This window comes from Pelecanus crispus, chromosome Z (assembly GCF_030463565.1).
Source record: "Pelecanus crispus isolate bPelCri1 chromosome Z, bPelCri1.pri, whole genome shotgun sequence".
Taxonomy (NCBI): Eukaryota; Metazoa; Chordata; class Aves; order Pelecaniformes; family Pelecanidae; genus Pelecanus; species Pelecanus crispus.
In genome coordinates, this window is record NC_134676.1 from 39,188,102 (window position 1) to 39,203,893 (window position 15,792).

The 15,792-nt window shown below is 39.5% G+C and overlaps 1 protein-coding gene across 1 annotated transcript in view; it reads left to right on the top strand.

Moving 5' to 3' along the window:
* The window catches only part of TRPM6 (transient receptor potential cation channel subfamily M member 6), a 94,527-nt gene that overhangs the window by 56,667 nt on the left and 22,068 nt on the right, over positions 1-15,792 (top strand). The window contains exons 19-27 of the mRNA XM_075727092.1: positions 59-193; positions 1,231-1,359; positions 3,455-3,706; positions 4,667-4,841; positions 6,429-6,543; positions 8,807-9,006; positions 11,286-11,418; positions 13,147-14,291; positions 14,976-15,088. Of these exons, the coding sequence (XP_075583207.1) occupies positions 59-193; positions 1,231-1,359; positions 3,455-3,706; positions 4,667-4,841; positions 6,429-6,543; positions 8,807-9,006; positions 11,286-11,418; positions 13,147-14,291; positions 14,976-15,088 (2,397 nt within the window). The remainder of the gene's footprint in view (positions 1-58; positions 194-1,230; positions 1,360-3,454; positions 3,707-4,666; positions 4,842-6,428; positions 6,544-8,806; positions 9,007-11,285; positions 11,419-13,146; positions 14,292-14,975; positions 15,089-15,792) is intronic.

The following is a 15,792-nucleotide window of genomic DNA, read 5'->3' on the forward strand; positions in this document are numbered from 1 at the left end:
AACCTTTGCAATCACAGACCATGGTTTCTTACTTTTAAAATGCTGTTTCCTTTTAAAGAAGGACTATGATGTGGAGAAGGTTGCTCAGAAGTCTGATGAAAGCCAAGTAGATGGTGGACAAGGAAACCTGCCTGGCACTAGAAAAATCTATGAGTTCTACAACGCACCAATTGTCAAGTTCTGGTTTCACACGGTTGGTCATCACGCTAGGACTCGGATTGCCAAAACCTTCCTTTGATCCTTCAAATACCTCTTGATGCTGCTTTTACTTTGCCTAGCATTGATTTGCAGCCACGTACAGGTGGGGGTGGATGGGAAGACATTTTAATATTTCTCTCACAGTTAATTGAAAAGTTTTTCTGCTAAAATCCTGCAGCTGCATTGAAAAACAACCAACCAACCAACCAACAATTATAAGGAACAAAACAAAAACCCAAGCACAGCTTATTACACTAGTTAATTGCACATGTGGAGATAGATTTTAAGCTGGCCTTAAATATCTTAAATACCTCACAGATATTTGTGTCCCTTTCTTCAGGAACTGTTTCTGAAGGAGTGAACATTTATCTGTAGGATATCCTCTGCCGTAGAGCAATATGCATTTATTAAATCAATTTTAGTAGCTAACCTTGTGTCAGTAGAGCTTAGGATGTTTAAGATCAGGCTGCTTGGTGGTTCAGACCACCATGTACATAAACTGTTACTCCTTTAACAGGGTGTTGTTAACAGTTTTATAGGTTGTTAATCTATTATCTCAGTATGTTTATAGCATGTTCTAGTACATTTAAAATATGTGCTTTCCACATGATGCCGTTCTTCTTGCATTTTGGAAGGCACTGATTAAGCAGTGGTGGCTCATGTAGCTTTGAAAATGGTTACTTGCTCCTACAGGTTAGGATAAAAGCATAGCACTGCCTTTACATTCAGGTAACGGTGTGCAGATAAAATAGTCTGTCTCATACATGAGTTTGGGGCCTAGGTGAACATGTGCTGTAATAGTTCATCTTCTGCTCCAATTTTTCAACATTAAAGCACCGATTTCCAAATGATGTGTAAGGATATTCCCATAAAAAATACTTTGCAGAACGGGAGGAAAGATTTTGGGCTCAAAAATCTGACAGTGCCCCAGTAGTTCAAATACATATAGTCAGGCTAATCACCTGTTAATATGTTTGCAGAAATTTGTTGGAGATTTTTGTGCATATGGATTGTGTACCATGTGTTTTGTAGATGGCGTACATGGCATTTCTCATGCTCTTCACTTACACTGTGTTGGTGAAGATGGAACCAAGACCAAGTGTGCAAGAGTGGCTTGTTATCATTTATATTTTCAGCACTGCTATTGAAAAAGTCAGGGAGGTAAGTTTTTCCATTCACACTTCTCATCTACAGAGGATATATTATAAACCAGAGAATACCATAACTGAAGAATGCCAAATCCTGCATTCTTTTTGTAGAGAATTTAGCAGAGGAAAGAATTATACAGGGCATTTATTTCTGACAAGTCCTTTATTTGAAGAACAGTACTTGGGCTTTGAAAGGGCATCTTAAAGTTTGTCCTTAAATGTCTGGTTTTGTTTCTAAATCCAGTGGTAATGTGCAGATTGCTTGAGAATGATTGTGCTGAATTGATATTTGAGCCGCAGTGTAGGCACCCATTTCTTAATTTTTTTGAGTGGACCATTAGATTTCTTACAACAAATATGGAATTTGTCTTTAGATAATTTACTTTGAGTGTGGACATTGTTATCAATTAATAGGTGTTATGTGTAGAATAATCTGTGGCTCTCCATCAAGTCTAACTGACCCTCTATAAATGAAACTGGAAAAAAACTACCATCAACTTTTAATGCTGGATTCGTTGAGCATGGACAAATGATATTCCAATCAAAATTATTCACAATTATTTGCAGTTGATTAGATCCAAGCTACTGAACACAGTATGCACTGCAAACCTGAGGTTGGAGACAAATGCAGTTATGTATTTCCCCAAATTATTGTATCTGATTGGACATATCTTCACTGTAGAATTGGCACATAGTAAACAACAATAGTATGAATTGTCTTTTATATGACATTTGAAATGCTGTACTTTCAGAGGAATAAAAGTGCAAAAAAGCAGTCACAGTTGTGAGTGAAGGCTGCTGTTACAACAGATCACTCAGAAGACTGTGACATCAGTACAAGAGAGGTGAAGGATTTCAAGGGGCAGCAGAAATGCTGGGAATATATTGAAGCTTGGATAAACATACAAGTTTTGTGGCTGCATGAGATAAAATTGAAAAAATCTACACAAGGATTGTCTAGTTGAGAAAAAAATTGAATGTGAAATAGCAAGCACTTTGGAAATCACCATTGTGCTGTTGCATTGTGTTGGTGGTGGGACAGTGGAAACATCAGCTCTTCTTTCTAGCATTAACATTCATTGGAGAGTTTGAAATTCATGTCTTCTACTTGATTTTCTTTGTCCATGTACTAGTTCTGGTCTGCTGGCAAAGACTTTGTAGGACACTGTGTCTTACATGAGCAGCTAATTAACTGCTGAGAGCCTCGTTATATATAACTGCAAACCTCTATTTCTCTAGATTGTATCAACTAATTGTTAAGCCTTAGGCCCTGATCCAGCAACTAGTTCCTCATGTGAGTTAGTCCAGCTGAATTAAGTAGGATTACTTGTTTACATTAATGTGTTCATATGCGTATTCTTGTAGGATCAGGGTGTAACATTTCAAAATCTCTCCTTTGCTTGGTACTTATCAGTGTGATCTTACATAGCGCTGCATAATTGGCCTCACTTGCACACTGTGCAAAGGCTTTATTTATGGCCTCCCAAAGATTCCACTTCGCACATTTGCTCAGTGAAGCTTAAAATCCCTTTGGGGCACCTCACAGTTCAAGGAGTAAACATTTCATTCTTCATTCCTTACCTTGCTAGTTGCCAGCACACCTGTTTTTAGCATGTCCTTGATGGAATACAAGGATTTTCAGTCTGAAATAAAAGACATTAGTTATTTTCCCATCAGCAAGGTTAAGTTGGTACTTTCCATGACTTAGGTGCTTTTGAAAGGGCTGTTGCAGGTCATGACCATTCCTCTAGAAAATGCTCGTTAATTTGTAATGATGTGTATGTATAACAGTTCTATACTGGCTGCTCTTTTCTGCTGCGGAACATGCTTTTTAGTGAATGGGTTCAGGCTCAGAATCCGTTTTTCCTTAGGAAGAGCTGTCGTATTTGTTGTGGCATACTTGAGCAATACAACACTATAGATTAAGTACAAACCTCAATTAAAGGCGAATGGCAAAATGTAGTACATGGGCCTGCAAAAAAAAAAAAAAAAAAGAAAAAATCATACATTCCCAAATATCATGAAACAGTTCAGACAGAAAAGCGTTAAAGAATGTATCTGTGATTTTAATGTAGTTTTGTGGTTTTTTTTTTCCACATTCTACTCAGGTATTTATCTCAGAACCTGGAAAATTCCGCCAAAAAGTGAAGGTGTGGATTTATGAATACTGGAATTTTACCGATTCTATAGCTATCATCCTGTTTATGATTGGTTTTGGCTTGCGCTGGTCCGATGGCCCTGTTCAAACTGCAGGGAGGCTACTTTACTGCTTGGATATAATATTTTGGTATGCTCGACTCCTTGATCTTTTTGCTGTGAATCAGCATGCTGGCCCATACCTGACAATGATTGGGAAAATGGTAAGTATTATGCTTTGGAGCAATATTTTTGTAGTTAAGTCATCTATTAAGGAATGTGTAAAGGTCAGAAGTGACAGAAAAGAATGGTGGTCAAAGGAGAGGTCACTTAATAATTCATAGTGAATGTATTACCTGAAAATACCATGTCTTTTTCTGTTTGTGAGTTGACCATAATCAGATTTTCAGTTCTCTCTAATTTATTCATTATTTGAATTTATTCACAAAAGCCATTTTTGCTTCATTCCTTAGAGAAGGGTTGCATTTGAGTTGAGTTTCTGATCCAGCTCGGTAATAGGAGAAAGAAAAATCACTGTCTTTTGCAGACGGGCTCACTACTATAGATAATTCCCCTAGCTCTTGGAAACTGTCTGATTATTATTTTACATTTTGATTCAAATAATTATATCCCATTTTAGCAGGCAAAATTTCTCTGAGATCAAAGTTAATTTTTTTTCTCTTTTGATATGAAAACTGCTGCTGAACTGCTGCCTAGTCTTGAGGGACATATGCAGATTCCCACTGTAATTTCCCTCAGTTATTGGGAACTATTTTATTAATACTTTTATATTCTGTCTTGCATAGTAATTCCGATTCAGTGTTAGAAGGCAAAATCATTTTCACTGCTATTCCTTGCTCTCAGTTTGGAAGAAATACCACTGAGGAAAAGCACCATGATAAGGTCTCTGCATTTTTCAAATCTTGGTTAAGATCTTAAGAGGCACTTGAGAGGCAAGTAGGACTTGTGGCCTTTTTGGTCCAGGGTAACTTTAACCTCTATAAAATACTTGGGTAGTCCAGGTCATAGAAATAAAATATTTTTATTTCCTCCAGCATATTAGATTATTAGCCCTGTTTTTACATTCTGATTTGTAAAAGCAGGGATTGATAATCTTCTCTAAAATGTATGTCTCCTTTACATATAATTAACAGCTAATTCTTTCATGCAAACATGTCTTCCAGACAGCAAACATGTTCTATATTGTGGTCATGATGGCCATAGTGCTGTTGAGTTTTGGAGTGTCACGAAAGGCAATCCTTTCACCAGAGGAGCCTCCTTCTTGGACTCTGGCACGAGATATTGTATTTCAACCCTACTGGATGATGTTTGGTGAGGTCTATGCTGGAGAAATAGACGGTAGGTAGTTTTCACAGTACAGCTCAACAGCTTAAATTTAATATGTGCAGTAACATGTCCACTTTGGGCTACTAGAGTTTTGACCACAGATTGAGTCTATTCTCAAACAGTTTTGATTCTAGTGTATATATGTCCTTAATGAGTAATACTGCATGAATAAAGGTGAGAATATTAGTTTCTTTGTTAAAAATTAAAGTTAAGCTTTAAAGCCTTCAAATTTAGCTTTTCAAATGAGCTCAGAGCAAAGCACATAGGAACTAATACTCAGCTAGTTCATGGTCAGGGGATCTGGTGGTGAAGTGAATTTCCAATTAGGTGAATCCAAAGCTGGATTGGAGGAAAGACTACGAAGTTGCCTTAAAGGAAGAAAGAATAAAGAGAAAACAAAAAAGAAAAAATAAGAAAGAAAAATTAATTTTCACCATAGTAAGAATTACATGGCATCCTTCTTAAACAGATAAACCAGTTGAACATAGGAAAAATAGAACCAGTCAGTGTAAATAGGAAGAATTTTATATCTTGATTATGGCTTTGGCCTTGTCTCAGTAAGAAAGAAGAACCAGGCACTCCAGGAGGTACTTCAGCATTACAGACAGAATGTAGTCTCATGCTGCTAAGCGATGGGTACAAGTAAAACAGTCCCTAAAATAGACAAGTAGGTATATAAATAGATACAGATACTTAAGATACATAGTTCAACACAGACCTGAAATTTAAGATGTTGCATCCATTATTATTATTGCTGAAACAGTCACGTGATGGCTATGTATTTTGGTTATATAAGTCAAAATTCTTTTAATGAAAGCACACAGTTAAATTTCACATTTTAAATCATTTAATAACTTATTAATGCTAAACCTTTAGAAATTTGACACTTCCCAAATAAAGCTATGATTTCTCTAATGACTTTTTACGCTGCGGAATATGTCCTGAATTTAGGGCTGCTGCCTCATAAATGTGTGTTAAAATTTCCTCAAAGGTGTAAAATTTGATTAAAAATTATAGAGACTGAAAAGTACTTATTTTGACAGTTTAAAAACATTAAGAGGGATCCCTTCATTTCTAAGATTTGTTGCTTCATCTCACAAATATTCATAGCCATATATCCTTTTGCACATGAGTTAATATGATCTTACTGAGGCTCTAAAGGAATAACACTCCAGTACTGATAAAGCAGCCTTTGTGCTGTATCCTTTCCACAGTGGAGGCAGTGAAAGCTTTGTTTTAAGGATCAAAGATTTGGATTTCAGTTTACTTGAGTGTGTGCCATCTCCCAAATACATTTCAGCTGCATCATTTTTCCCCTTAACAAAAAGTCGGGGTGACTGGCATAAGAACTGGTATGTATGAAATGGTATCTACAGCTTCTGAATTGCAATGGAAACTATGGGGCAGTAGTATCATGAAGAGGTCTCGGATCTCCTTTACGTGGAGGTAGACTTTTTAGTTGGAAATTTAGTAATACATCTCTGTGAAAGTAACAAAGACTATTCTGTTTCTCACTGGGGCAAATGAGGAGCACATGCCATTACTGTGCTCTGCTCTGAGTTCCATGCTAACCATGGTCTGTATGTCCTTCACTTTCAGTCTGTGAAACCAATGAAGACTGTCCTCCTGGCTCCTTCCTCACTCCGTTCCTCCAAGCTGTCTACCTCTTTGTGCAGTACATCATCATGGTCAACTTGCTTATTGCTTTCTTTAAGTAGGTACTATGGTATATTGCTGCAAAAGCAACTAATATGTGTTCTGCCAACACTTCGCAAGAGCCATTCACCAAAGATGCACTAGGAGGGGCATGTTGATGGTGGTTGTTACCCCATCTTCCATGTGGGGTGTTGTCCTGGTTTCGGCTGGGATAGAGTTAATTTTCTTCCTAGTAGCAGGCATAGTGCTGTGTTTTGGATTTAGTAGGAGAAGAATGTTGATAACACGCTGATGTTTTTAGTTGTTGCTGAGTACTGCTTATGCTAGTCAAGGACTTTTCAGCTTCCCATGCTCTGCCAGGTACACAAGAAACTGGGAGGAGGCACAGCGAGGATAGTTGATCCAAACTGACCAAAGGGCTATTCCATACCATGTGACGTCATGCTCAGTATAGAAACTGGGGGGGGCTGGCCAGAGGGCAGCAATTGCTGCTCAGAAATGGGGTAGGCATCGATCAGTGGGTGGTGAGCAATTGCATTGTGCATCACTTGCTTTGTATATTATTACTATTATCATAATTATTATATTGTTGTTATCATCATTACTATTTTACTTTATTTCAATTATTAAACTGTTCTTATCTCAACCCAGGAGTGTTTCTCACTCTTACTCCTCTGATTCTCTCCCCCATCCCGTCGGGGCAGGGGAAGTGAGCGAGCGGCTGCGTGGTGCTTAGTTGCTGGCTGGGGCTAAACCACAATAGGCGGTTGAATAAAAAAAAGAATGGTGGAAGCAAGAGGGTGGGCGGAAGGGGATGGTGAGCAGACACCTAAACTGTTTTGCCAGTTAAACAGAATCTGACTCCGTGAAAATGGACAACTTCAGTTGGCAAACAAGCAATATTAATTCAGCTCTGAAGTAATTTGTCCTTTGTTCCTAAAAATTGTGTTTGTTGTGCTGACAGCCTGTATAATGTTCATCATAGGGTAGCCCAAGATTTAAATTGGCAGATAAGTGGAGAAGGTATTCAGGGGAAGAGGATAATGACTTTGTAGGAGCATGTTCTTCCTTTAGGAAATAATTTGAAAATTGCTGTTGTTTGGTGCAATTTGATATGTTCTAGACTGAAATCTAACTGTAGTGTTTTTAACTATCTGCTTTTTAATGTCTGGTGCCAGCGTAGGAAGGGTCTTTATAGTAATTCATAGTAATTCTGTAGTAATTAATGAGTCTTTATAGTAATTCTAACCTTTCAGGTTTTAACAGGGAAACCCCTGTAGCTGATAAAGTTCACTAAAATATTAGTAAAGAGCAGTCTAACCCCAGTAGTTAATTATTTTTTCCTAGAGTTCTAGTATTTCTGGGGAAGAAAAAGTCAGCTGTAGGTGAAAAAAATTTCAAATGAAGAAACGTAGTGATTAATATTTAAGAAAAATGAATGATCAAAACTCATTCTATTCCCACTTCCAATTAGAAGTCCCCTTCGTGAAATTGTGGCAAGGCATTTTTTTTTTTTAATACACAGTTGTAAAATTGTAATTTGAATTATTTCTAGATTTAAACCTTCAGCAATGATGATATGTTAAATCTTCTGCCTAGTGATTTGATTGTTCCAGAAGTGGGACCAAAAATGGGTATCAGCACTATATTTAATTATGCTCCCAGAAGCAAAGTTGATGTTTTTGTGATTGTATGCTGGGTGTATAGTATGATGGTTCAACTGAAGTGACAGTGGCAGAAACCAAAAAGTTGCTTTGCTGTTTATGGTAGTAGATACTGGAAGTTATTCAGTACAACAACAGTCATGTTTAGTAACATCAGGGCTCCAAAAAGTACCCTGCAGAAGAATTGCTCATGTAGCTGTCTCTTGCAGCAATTGTTTTGTTTAGGGGGAGTGCACTGAAGAGCAGCAGAACCATTTTGTTAACACTCTTCCCTTAGCCTGAGTCCTACATTTAATCCAGTCCAAAAAGGCAGACAATGTTGAATACTCAGTTAGGCTATGTATTAAAGTTTAAATAATCTGGCTGAGATTTCAAAGCCACTTCAGGGATATATTTTGCCCAGTTCCCATTAACGTGAGTGGGAATTGGATCTCCAAATCCGTTAGGCAGCTTTGAAGATCTCATTCTCGGTGCCCTAGCTGCAGGCACATGCTGCTGCTTCGTTAAATGAAAGTTGCTAAGCTGATTTACCTCACTGGAGGGATGGGACTCTTTTTCAGTGTCAAATTAGATCTGTAGACAAGCATCTTGTGCTGTATTGGGAATATTCCTCACAGGAGTGTTTTACCCTCCTTACCCTTCTATCTCTCTTCTCAGTAATGTTTATTTTGATTTGAAATCCATATCGAACAAGCTCTGGAAGTACAACCGGTACCGCTACATTATGACCTACCATGAGAAGCCATGGCTGCCTCCACCTTTCATCCTCCTGAGCCACATTGGACTTCTGATAAACCGCATCTTCCACCATCGGCCCCCAAATGAGCTGGATCAAGAGGAAGGTGACGTTGGACTAAGTAAGCAAAGCTGAGCTTCAGACCAATAGAAATAGCTGATGAGGAATGTTTTGCCAGCCTCTCATGACTTTGTAGCTCAGTTCCTCCAAAAAAAAAAAAGTTTCTCTGGGTAGGAGGCTGGTTTTATTTGCAAAACTGAATTTAACCTGCCTGTCTGAGTACTCTTGTAGTAAAAAGTGACTAGGGGAATGCTTTGCTTTGTATTTGGCTTTTGCTGTGCTACATACTGTGCGTCAGTCAAGTTACATCACAACTCCGAGCTGAAATAGTGACGGCAGCTTTTTCTGTAGGATAGAATAGCCTTATTTTGAAAGAAAGTAAAGAATACTGGAAGTATACATTTCTGTGTATTTGTCCTGAAAAGACCAACAATTCCTTTTTAATTGCCCAGAGAAAGTAGCCACAGACCCCAAGGACAGAGGAGATCCAGTGATGGTAGATGCAGAGAGAGAGCATAGGGGCCTCTCACCTCCTCACTGCACCCTTCCCTTTGTGCACTGGCTCTTCAGTGCACCTTAACCCCTCCTTCTTCACCCTTCCCAACCTGGACTTCTCCATCCCAGGGTCTTTCCTAATGCCTCTTTAAGGCCATGTGCGTTCCCTGTCCCACTGTTGACAGCTTCTGCAGCTCTGCCAGGAGCAGCCCTAGCCATTGCAGGGAGGGGCCCACAAGATGCTGGGATGGAAATGAATACTCAATAGCAGGCTTGGTGGTTGATGGGGTGAGGCAGGGGAATGGGCAGGAAGAGAGGCTGGTGGCTGTAATCTTATCTGAAAAAACACTGGGGAACATTGGTGCATAGTATTACACAGCTTCATCCTTTTTGATGCAATATACATCCTTGATGCCTAATAACAGAGGTGTGCAGACCCTGCCTAGGTTAAGCTTTACTTAAGATTTTCTCTGCTGAACATGAATCCCTAAAGATATCTGTCATGCTCACAGGTGGTTACAGAGTTAAAAAATGGGCTTAACTAATCAATGCTGAGCTGCTTTACTGATGCTCCCAGGCTCAGCTCCTCCATCATGACTAGATACATCAGCCTGCCTTTGAAGTACCACTGCTTATTTTATATGCATGCATAGTATAAGTCACTGACATAGCACAGAGGATGTCTTGTAAGGTGTGTTAGGCACAAGGAAAACTGAAACACTGCTTAGCACATCTAAAAGTCCTTGCATAGAAGAGGGCTCACACCTTGCCTACCCTTCTCTCAGAAAGAGACTTTTTTCCTGTTTATGTACCGTTGTGTCCCTTTTGTATATGCCTACGCATTGCTTGATAAGTTTCTTCTACTTACATTTTGGTGTGTTTATAATTAACTGGTTTTAGCAATGAGGATCCAGTGCCATCCTGTGGAAAATCAATGAAAATACCAGGCTACAGAGAGTAAAATCTGGGAGGCAAGAACATAGATGGGTGAGGAGGGGAAAGAGCCTAGGAGGTGATCAGGTCTCATTTGGAGTGAGAGGGAGACCCCAGAACACTGCGGGGGGCTTTCCTGCTGAGCTGTGTGTTGCAGCCAAGTACTACATGCTTGTAGCAAACACTGCCGTGTCACTTGGCACAGATACCCCCCTAGCAAGTACAGTGAGGACTCTGGTATGTAAAAAAGGAAAGAAAAAAGGAGCTTGGAAGATGGAGAGTTTGGATCAGAGAAGCAGCTTTCCACCATATGCATTTCTTCATACTGACATATAATCGATCTGTTCTTTCTGAAATCTTGGTGTGCTAGAAGAATAGCATCATAAGCAGCCCAAACAGTGGAGTTTTAAACTTCTGAACATGTTCTTTTTTGGCCAGTAATCTTGCTTAATGTTTTATGCAGATGAAATGTGAAGCAATTAGGTGAAAACTTTGTAGCTTTGAGTACCTGAAAGGACTGTTAATTGTTATAGTCCTGAGGGAATGCCTGGACCAAATTGTAGTGAAATCTTTCTGTCTTACACATCTATCACTAAGTCTTGTGAGTCACACATGTATAACAAAATACAGGAAAAGGTTTGGGAGAAAATACATCTGTGTGAGCAGCCATTTGGGTATGTGCTTTTGAGGCTTTAAAAGGGAGTGCACTGGAAGGTCAGTGTGGTTTTGCTCCCTAAGGAAAGATAAAAAACACGTTTACATGTATTTGGCATGTTGAGTCTTATACATAAGGCCAAATTCATGGAGTTAGGTCTGATTCATTCTTGTCAAGGGAGGGGGAAGAAACCTGTTCTGACACTTTTCTTTTTTTGTCATGGATGTTTCGTACCAACTCCTGTCTCCTTTGTTCAGAGCTGTACCTGAGTGATGAGGAGTTAAAGAAACTACATGACTTCGAGGAACAGTGTGTGGAAAAATATTTTCATGAGAAGAATGAAAGCCTGAGTTCCAGTGACAGTGAAAGGATCCGTCTGACAACAGAAAGGTGTGTTTTGCTGCAGATTTGTGCTCTTTTTATACATATCTCATATAAAAAGACTTTGATAAGCTAATGATTTTGGAATAGGTTATGGCCACTGTGAACATGAGGAGAAATAACACATGTAGGCCTTGCTGATTTGATGGAAATGTAATGTATCTATTTTGCCTGCATGGCAGGCCTGGCTGGGAAGCCTTGCTGGCAGAATTGCATTCCCAGATGTGTGCAATGTGTAGGTGGTTAAATGGGTATAGTAAGGTGTTGCTCAGTTTCACTTTTGCAGACCAGGTAGCACCACAGAAACATGCCACAGTACGTTTTACAATACATATTTTTATTTAAAGGCTTAGCAGTGTAGGAACACTGTGAGAGCATTGCTTGTGATTGAGTATAACTGCTGTTTACAGAAATAACCATATAACCATTGTAGCATTAACTGCAATGTAGTGTCTTGGTTTCAGAAGTCTCAGTATTGGCCTAATTTAGCTTTCTATTGAAATCAATGGCAAAACTGCTATTAAGTTTAATAGGAAGAGTTGAAGAAAGTGAGCACTATAAAAAGTCTTACTGAATGCCAATACTGATCTCACCTAATAAATTTGTTTTACCTAGAGAAAGATAGCCTCTTAATCTTTGCCTGTTCATAATCTTATTTTCTACATACTAAAAAAAAACACACAAGCGAAATGAATGTCCCCTGTAAAAGAAATAAAATAAGTAGCTTTGTTCAAAAGCTGCAGAATCGATTACAGCAAGAAGATTTCATTTAGTGGATAAATATAGATCTGGAAAGGGATTTTTTTCTGAGTGCAAAGGTGAAACACACTTCACAGCATTGCATAACATTAATACAAGAAATTAATTTAGATTAATAAAATATTTTGGAATACTGGTCTTCGATTTTGTTCAGCTATTGGTTAAATACTACATCTTTTAGTTACTCAGTAACAAAGGGAAGGAGCAAATTTTGCATATTGCCTGCAGGTAGTTTATCATTGTCTTAGTGATAGAGCACCAGAGAGAGTATCTTCAGGAAATGTGAAGGTAATGATTTGGTTAAAATGATATCATTCCAGGCTAAGAAGTTCTTGCACTGTTCACTGAGGATTTGAAGACCATAAAAAAAAGCTTTGCTTTCTGGGCAGTTGAATTTTACCTGAAGATAACTGATGGCATCAGACATACAGAATCTGTTCCCAGAGGCCAAAGAGGTTGTTGGGAAGACCCTTTTCCCAGCAGTCTCCAGTGTTTGAGAAATGCAAGAGTACCTGTAGGTTTGTGTGAGCCTTGTCCTTCTCATGCTTGCACAAGAAATGTAGAAATGCAGGATGAATGGCTGACAAGAAGCATACTTTACAGCCTTTTACATTTACAGTAATAGCCAGTGCAGCATTTCCAAAGCTGTGTCCTGCTGTCCATAGTTCAGTAGTTTTTTGGCAAGGAGTGGACATTAGTAGGAAAATAACAGTTTTTAAAATAGATACTCCTTGAGCAAAAAGCCTGTTTCCTTAAAAGTCACTGGCTGTTGTGCCAGTAATCTGAATGACATCATGTAAGTCTGGATGGGTTTTGTCAAATACAGATATTCATGGGAATGGAAGTCACCATAAAAACAAAAAGACTTTTTGAAACACTGACTTTTTGAAATGTATTAATGGCTTCCTTCATCATCTGGCAAACAAAAGTAAAGATCTGTGTTTTGGTATTTTAATTATCTTTTATTTTTCTACCTAGAGTGGAGGAAATGTTTCTGCAGCTTAAAGAAGTGCATGAGAAGGTGTTTTATATCAAGGAGTCTTTACTCTCCCTGGACAGCCAGCTAGGACATTTGCAAGACCTGTCTGCCTTGACAGTGGACATCCTGAAAGTGCTTTCAGCTGTAGACACCTTGCAGGTGGAAGAAGCCTTATTGGCTGACACAAAACATCGAACCTGCAGGAAGCTGCCCCATAGCTGGAGCAATGCTCTCTATTCCAAGACCTTGAGCAGCCTGGAGTGTTTGTATGACAAGAAGTACCACTACTACAGCATGCCACCCTCCCTCTTACGGAGCTTGGTAAGGAGTCAGTGGCCATCAGAGTGCAAAGACCACATATTGAGGACTGAGAGTAACAAGGTGGTAGAAGAGAGCTTTCAAAAGATAGAAATAGAAAGTGACACACTCACTTCGGGAGTATCCTCTGAGACTAAGTCAACTTCTAGATTTGGACAATTTTTGTTGGTGCCCCCTGACCATCAGGGAGGGTCTTTCTCTGAGGATGTCACCTTAAATTTGTCCTTTTTGAGCACTGCTGCCAAGTACAGGGACGATGAATTCAGAGATGAACTGCAAAGTAGCATTGTGGTGCAGCAAAATTTGAGGAGTGTCAACCTCATTGGAAAAGAGCCAGAAGATTATCAGTGGAGCCAGAGAGACTTTGTTAGTCATTTGCCATCAGAAAAGACTAATGCTGCAAAGGTCGATCATCCTCTTGGTCTCCAGCCATCGTTGGATATTGAAGAGAGTGCAGCACCCTCCTGCAATGACAGGGAAGAAGCTGAAGGTGGTTATGTGAACTGGGGATTCTCTGAAGGTGATGAAAAAGGGGTTTTCAGCTCAGGGAAGAAACAAAAGAAGGTCCTGTGCATACATTCCACCTATAACAGTGACTGCAATTGCACAGGTAGTCCTCCCAGGCATGTCCAGATAAGAGAATCAAAATCCTTCTCCTACAACTTGGACAGGTCACATCACAGCAGCATCATCTCTCAGAACAAGCTAAAACGCAGCACGTCCTTCTGGATCAGCCCACTTTGGAGGGACTGGAGCTTCTGCAGGAGCAACAGCTTACAGTCCCCTAAGAAAGAGAAAACAGGGAAAACCTGCAAGACCATAGGTGGTAATTATAAAACACTACACTTGTACAGTACCTTTTACTGGGGAGCCCAAGATATTATAAAAATGTTTCCTTTGCACCCAGGAGGTATTAGCTGCAGTTGAGGGTAGTAGCAGAGAGTACAGAGTTACTCCTTCACTTTCTTTGTGCTGGGTCTGAGTGCTGTAGGGAGTTTCTGAAGTGTGCCTGGTATCTAAGCTGCACCGCACCTGTGTGTCAGCTACCCTGATTCTTCCCATCTCATGGGATCCCTGTGGCTGTGGCTACACAGCCAGAGTGACAGAGGGACTGTGCTCACTCCATGGAAGTGTCCTGTAAAATAAATTACACATTCCCTAAGGGATACATTAGCAGTATCATAGGTCAAATGGATGCATGGAGAATGAAAAGGTGTACATTTTTATAGCCAGCTTAAAACCCTCCCTATCCACCAGCGAGTTTGCTTACCAACCGCTATAGCAGATTCCAGTTCTAAGTATGAATAGTATGAGATGATGGATAACATTTGTTGTTTTATGTCTTGTGATGGTGCACATCTTTGCAGCGAACTGCATGAGTATTAGCTTTAGGTGTCACAAGTCTTTCTCAGCTTGCTTTGGAGATCTGCCAACTCTCAGTCTTATCAGAGCTTCTCTTAGTAAACAAAAGGTCTGGAGCTTAATGGTGTTTTTTGACTCTTTCCCACAGACTCTTTAGGATCCAGTGAGCTACACCACAGTGAGTCAACAAAAGCAAAACAACAAAACAGAGACAGGAAGTCTGGGAGAGGAAAGAAGAATCAAAAACCCCTTCAGGTGCCGGTATGTGCAGATGCAAGACAATTGCATGTCCCATAGCTGTCTTTTTCATTCATTGAGAGCAGTTCTGCAGTGTGGCTTACTTGAAAATGTATACATTTAAAATGCTGCACACAAACTGGGGCATCTTTTTTGTGTGTCTGGCTTAGGTTTGATTTCCCTTTTGTTTGAATGTGTGGGATTTCAGTTTTGAAAGTGCTGAAGTCTGTGGACTTCGCTACATAGTATACCAGGGGTGTTACTGATTTTACACAGAGAGGAATCAGTCCTTGCACTTAGCTGGCAGGAGGACTTGAGGAGGCTTCATATGATCTAGGATAGACTGAAGGAGTGGTGAGCCACATACAGGTGGTGTGCAACTGTAAACAAGTAAGCCAGGCCTTGTAATGTTTTCTGCCTACAAGAGTCCCACAGTGTTTTCTCTGAATCCATCAAACATTTAGCACATTGTGGACAGCATATTTATTGTGTCATATTTATGGGGCAACTTTCATAACTGTATGTGTGTGTACATATATAAAAATCTATTTATAAAGTTATAAAGAGATTCCCAGGATCTTTGTCAGCTGTAAAGAGTTATCTCTGTTTGATGAGATGAAAGCTGAAGACTGATTTGTTTACATAAGATGCTCACGTCAGCAACAGATCTTAGACTTGAACTTTGAGACCCAATACCTCTGAAGGTATTCCGAGGGACTTCAGACTTT